The following is a 5,919-nucleotide window of genomic DNA, read 5'->3' as shown; positions in this document are numbered from 1 at the left end:
TTATTTAATCATTATTATTTAATTTGTTTTTCAATGTTTCACAATCTAACTGAATGTATACACAGAATAACAAAACACTGCATTGTGAAAGATGACTAAAACCCAAGAATATATGAAATTTTCAGCAATTTTGCAAGAGTCTGTCCACTTTATTCAAAGTAGTTCTTACTAGTCTGTTTTGAAAATGAAGAGTTGGAAGATTTACATATATGCCATCTTTTTTATGCAAGATAATGATTTTTTTCCCAGGAGAAATCGATGTATTGCCTATCGTCAATTTGTGAGATGGTGCTGGGGTTGGCTTGGTCGACATGTTCGTGTACGACTCCCAGCATGTGCTGTTACATCTATCAGGAATGCTTTCCCTGCACCGGACGGTCAGTACAATGGCTTTAAATTTGAATGAGAAAACAACAGAACACTTTCTTATTTGTATGCTTATTTATGATTAAATTAGCTACTGTTTTTTTTTATGTCAGTTTGATATTTATGTAGACATTTTGTTCCCATTACTACATTAAATATCATATAAAACCAACATATGGTCTCTTTATTATTATCAAACACATCATAATTATTAAAATGTAAAAAGGCCAGGCCCCGGATGCTCAAATATTATTAGAGATATTAGTGGTGGTTATAACTAATCCTCAAAACACATCATTTATTTTTCTCAAAAAAATCAAGTAAAATGATTAAAATGATCTCTGGTGTTCTTGATTTTGTTGTATTCAGGTTACAGTTTTCTCTAACTGATAAAAAGTATCTTTTAACAACTGGGGCCAGCACTTTGAATAGTCCAACATGTGTAGTCTCCATATCTCCATGCATACGTCATAATCCAAGACACCAATGTCTCAACTGTAGGCTAGTGCCTAAACCTGGACATCAGTCCAGAAACAGCTTCGGACTTCTCTGGGTGAACAAAGTTCATACATAGTGGTTGTGGCGATTCTCCAACAACCTCGCAATTGGGAATCTGTAAAAGTTTCACCAGTTCCTTGGTTGCTTTCATCAAATCTGTAACATAATCTGTAACATGACAAGAAAGAGATATTAGACCTTTTAAATGATTGCTCTTTTACTAGTTTTAATATGCATAAAGTGCTATAAAAATGCACAAGATGATAAATTATTGAAAATATGGGAACACAGAAATTTGTAGTTGCCACATAATAACATATATATAAAACACTCGTTCTCAAAGCACCAAAAATATAACCAACCAACCATCAACTTTACATGCCAGCAAAAAAATAAAATATTTTGGCATATTCTGTCATTGGCAGTTTGAAACCATTGAATTATTTTCTAAAATAAAATTACGAATGAAATTGAATAATTATATAACTTACTGAAGGTGCACTCTGTTCTCACTTGTCGAACTGTGTAGTCACAATTCTTTTGCTTGGGGAATGTGATTCTGTATCTCTTTTCACCATTTTGAAGTGACGCCTGTTCTCTCGAAACATTCTCATTGAAGTGCAGTGCAGCCAGCAACAATCTGCAGAAGGGAAAAGAGCAATCTATATCAGAAGGGAAAAAAACCTACACTTGACAACGAAATATCTTACTGACAGTGTCATCAAACATAGTTGAAATAGTAAAAAAAACAAAAAACAAAAACACTTTCTACACAATGTATCAAATGTGCTGTCTCAACATTTCAAGACCAACTGTCCCTTTAAACTAAAGGAGAGTGAGCGATTTGTTTGAATTTAACGATGTGACGAAATCATACTTTTTTAGTTAGTGCATTTATCCATGTCTGGTCAAAAGTCATTGATCCCTTGCGGGTTTATGTGTTCTTACCATTGACTAGGTTAGATAATATTAACATAGAATACAAATGTCAATATTATTTAAACAAAAATCAGACTGGTTTTGTTAGCAACTAATTGGGGCCAATCATTGCGTGTCATCAATTTACACAAAGGTAAAATAATACCTTACCTCCATACTTGAGCTTAGGTCATCTTCTTCAATATGTGTCGGTGCCTGTGGACATGAAGCATCTTCTGGCTCACGTTCTTCATACTCTCTAATCAACTGCAATTTGTAAATAAGCATGATATAGAAATGTCCCCTTAATATCAATATTTTGTAATGCAATTCATTTAGGAAATTTCTGTTTTATAATTTGTTAAGATTGACATATTACTAAGATATTGAGATTTAAAGCTATTACCTTTACACATTCACACAGGTGCCTGAATAGTGTCACATTAACTTTAACCAAAAAAGTCGAAATAGGATTTCCGTCGAAACAGGTTACACGTGTAGAAATCATTGGTCATCAGTACAAGATTGCAGATAATATATTTATATAGGAAACACATATAAACACTCACACGTTGGATGTCCCTTTTAACGAATGCCGACCTAGGCCTTTGCACAGTCTTCGGTGTTGTCAAATCAGTCTCGGTGCCTGAGGAACGTTTCCAACGAGGTGTCGGCATGGTCGGTGTCGACATTGTCGGTGTCGTTGCAGTATTGAAAATAGTAGGGAAGGCATCTTCTTCTAGTATCCTCTTCACAGTCTTCCCACTTGATTCCAACAGTCCTAACCGGAATTTCAGTGGAAAACAATCTTCTTCGAAGTGGGCACTGCACAACACTGTGTGACGAGTCGGCTCCCAATCTTTGCGTTTTCTTCTCACAAAAGCAACCCATTGTCGGTGAATATCAGGTCTCTTTGCAGGAAAAGTATGCATGGAAACTCCATTGATAGTAGTATTGGAGCATCCTCCTGCAACACAACGTCGACCACTGCGAGATACCGGCGTGTTTTCTTTGTAAATCACGGACATGACGAAGATGTTTTGATAGTGTTTCGTAATGGCTACCCTAGTTTACCTGAGTTTGGGTCACCGCTGCTACGTCACTTCCGGTCGTAGGTCAAAATCGGAGATTTTCCGATTAGCGCTCAGGTGTGAAATTTAGTAGAAAGGTTACAACTTCGGTATTTTTGCCAAAAAAAAATTGTGATTTTTTTGAGTGTTTTATATATCAATCTTTCTTTACTTGAAAAATATTGCAGCACTACAATTACTCTTTAAGATTCTATACTTTTCGGTTCTCCTTCAGAAGTTGTTTGAAATGTTTGACACAAACTTATGCAGAATGTTTATATATATACATGCATGCAACCCCTGGATCCCAATGCATGCAATACACTGCAAAATTCAACTGTAGGTTTTCATAATTATACATATTATACACACACTGTATGAGTGACCTCCCCTGATTTTGTTTTGTAAATATAGCGACTGTATTGTGATCAGAGGTCCTGGGTTCGAATCACGTCCTGGCCGTTTTTATTTTTCCTCTTAGAAATCTGTTGATCATTATTTTGGTTTACAGACGGTATTGGTTTCTTCTCAGAAATGATAGAGTGAAATAAAACAATTTTTGGCAACATAAAAATCCAATTCATATAGTTTTTGCTGAATATTCTTAAAGAGAAAATTATTATAGAAAATATTTAAATCACTTAGAAGAACTGCGTTGTATGTGTGGTAGACGACAATACTTTTTTACACTGTTCGTACAAAGCCAGCAACAAGCAACATCATGAATTGAAGAAATTTTTACATAAATGAAAAGAATGACAGCTATCCTTTATTTTGTCCCAATTTAAGGTCGAATGGTCAGAATTAAAGGACCTATTGAGTGTATTTGTGCTGTACTATAACATCTGCCTGTAATTCGTCAACATTAATGGATGGAAGGGATCCAAATTGTACAAATAGAAGGGCTGACCACCAGGAAGATTAGAGGTGGAGCCTGAAAGAGGTAATAGTTTTGAAATGTTTGAGATACACAACCTCTAACAAAATTTAAAATTGCTGAGTAAAAACAGAGATAAAAACACATTATACAAAGATGGCCCCACCGATGGAAACCCAGACAACGCATATTGATATTTTTTTAATCCTGATCCCCACAACTGCTTACTTGCAGAGTTTTACCTCTTGTTTACTTAACGTTTTTTGAGTCCATACTGGATAGGCACATACTACTTAAGCCCCATCCTCGCAGAGTTATAGCCCTTTGTTTACATAATTACATCCAAGTATCCACTTGGGAATAGTGGCTTCCGTTTGGTTAGCATGCGTCCTGCTTTAGAACAGCGTCCAGCTCGCAGTTGGTCATCGTCCGTTTTGCGATCGTGTTTTTCGGCTAGATCGGCCGAATCAATATCGATTGGCTTTTCTGGAGCATACCGTAAAGTAAAAATACAAGGTGATCATATTTGGATCAAAATATTGAACTTAATATTTGACGATTTAAAATTGATGTCATTTGCCATAAGCCTGAGTTGTATTCATTTGGCACTAAAGTTCATTGCGTCATGTGTATGCTCCCGATGTGTGTAATTCTATTTGCTGTCTGTACATAGGTGAAGTTAATGTCTAGCAGGACTCATGGCGAATGAAATCTAGTCTCTCTAACAGCTGTCTTAGACAATGTTAGATAACAACCAGAATCATGTTTATGAATAATGAATAATGCTATCAGTTTTATTTACAAACATTTTATAAAAAGGTCCTTATAATGCTAATCAAAGCAAGCTGATAAAAATACAGCCTTCAATGTAATTAACAAATAGACATCAGTCTTTTTTACTTGAAAGTTGATCTAAAAAATGTGGATATGAACAGTTTATTTTGATTAAGTCTGCTGAAAGCAGCGGATCCTCGAGCGCGGTTGAATTCCTAGCGGGAATGGGAAATATTGACGGCATTTTATTCACCTGTTTGAAATTTGAACGATTTAATTTTGTCGATCTAGATGTGAACAGTCCAAATGATAAATCAAAGCTCCGCCTAATTGCCCCTCTTTACAGGGGAGACAAATCCCATGTCAAACTGACACCGTAAAGGAATAACAAAAGCGAACGTTCATATTTGATTTATAATAATCAACTGTACAAGTCAGTGTTAATGATCATGACTTTTTAAAGAATTATACTGTTTTTATTAATCCAGATTGGTTGTTACAGTACAACCTCTTTTAAGGTGGGAAGAAAATATCAAATACCATCGCTTGTCTGAATTAGCATTCCGATGTGTTCAAAGTCCTCCAGGCGCCCTGTGGCATCTAGAAAGTTCGTAATGGAGCTACCACTCCAGAAACGACCCGTTTCGTGAGTGATCTCATTCCTTCCGTAGTGATTCCAATAGTCTTTGTTCGATATTTGCTATAAGACGACATATTGTAAACACTTGATCGGAAAGCCTTGATATTTAACACTTACGGCTAGGCTAATGAAAACAGAAAGTAGCCTTCCAAAGATCACTACACCAGAGGAAAACATTAAGGTATCTGAGCGGGCAACACGAGGCTCAGGAAAAGGCGACATTATAATTCTGATTCTTTCACAGACGATTTCCGATTAGTGTTCGCCGATAAACGTAGTGTAGCATACAACATGATGCTATTTATACGAATACAATTAAGTAAACCAGACTAATGAATTTTGATAAGGTTATTTGTTTATCAAAAACCGTTTGATGACATTTTCAAAACCAAAGACAAAAAGTCTCTTTGTCTTGTGGCTTGTTATTATTGATTTTTCACCTTAGTATATATCAAACACTTATCAATGCTATTATAGTCTCATTTAACAGCATGGATATGGGGCCGAGTGTTATACCAGGTGTTGCATTTTTCCCTAAGCGAAAAATGAGTTGATAGTATGTTGTCATCAATATGCTATAATGTAAAAATAATAGTTGTGATGGTCGTGTAAAGGTTATGGAATATGTCCTGGGTAAAAGCAGAACAGCCTGATCCATGAGCGCAGCCACTTCTGTTTGAATAAAAAAAAATCCGTTCCTAAAATAGATTGTGATATCACTAGCATATGAACTATAACTTAACTGAATAAGGCTGTAGGCATTGAGGTCATTTTGT

The 5,919-nt window shown here is 35.7% G+C and overlaps 1 protein-coding gene across 1 annotated transcript; it reads right to left on the bottom strand.

Moving 5' to 3' along the window:
* Positions 1-868: 868 nt before the first annotated feature.
* LOC110462291 lies at positions 869-2,810 on the bottom strand. Its single transcript, XM_021516203.1, has 4 exons — positions 2,352-2,810; positions 1,949-2,049; positions 1,356-1,504; positions 869-1,032 (listed from the first exon to the last, which is right to left on the bottom strand). The coding sequence occupies exons 1-4, from the start codon at positions 2,808-2,810 to the stop codon at positions 869-871; spliced, it is 873 nt and encodes a 290-aa protein (XP_021371878.1).
* Positions 2,811-5,919: the final 3,109 nt, after the last annotated feature.

Source organism: Mizuhopecten yessoensis, unplaced genomic scaffold, assembly GCF_002113885.1.
Source record: "Mizuhopecten yessoensis strain PY_sf001 unplaced genomic scaffold, ASM211388v2 scaffold10771, whole genome shotgun sequence".
NCBI classification, from domain to species: Eukaryota; Metazoa; Mollusca; class Bivalvia; order Pectinida; family Pectinidae; genus Mizuhopecten; species Mizuhopecten yessoensis.
This window is presented reverse-complemented; position numbering and strand designations above follow the sequence as displayed.

What these genes read in the sequence shown, in the direction of transcription:
- LOC110462291 (XM_021516203.1), bottom strand. Translation starts at nt 2,810, where the DNA reads ATGTCCGTGATTTACAAAGAAAACACGCCGGTATCTCGCAGTGGTCGA. An exon ending in AGCTCAAGTATGGAGGTAAG is followed by an intron (nt 1,505 to 1,948) that starts GTATTATTTTAC and finishes TCCCTTCTGCAG; the next exon opens with ATTGTTGCTGGCTGCACTGC. An exon ending in GAGAACAGAGTGCACCTTCA is followed by an intron (nt 1,033 to 1,355) that starts GTAAGTTATATA and finishes GTCATGTTACAG; the next exon opens with ATTATGTTACAGATTTGATG.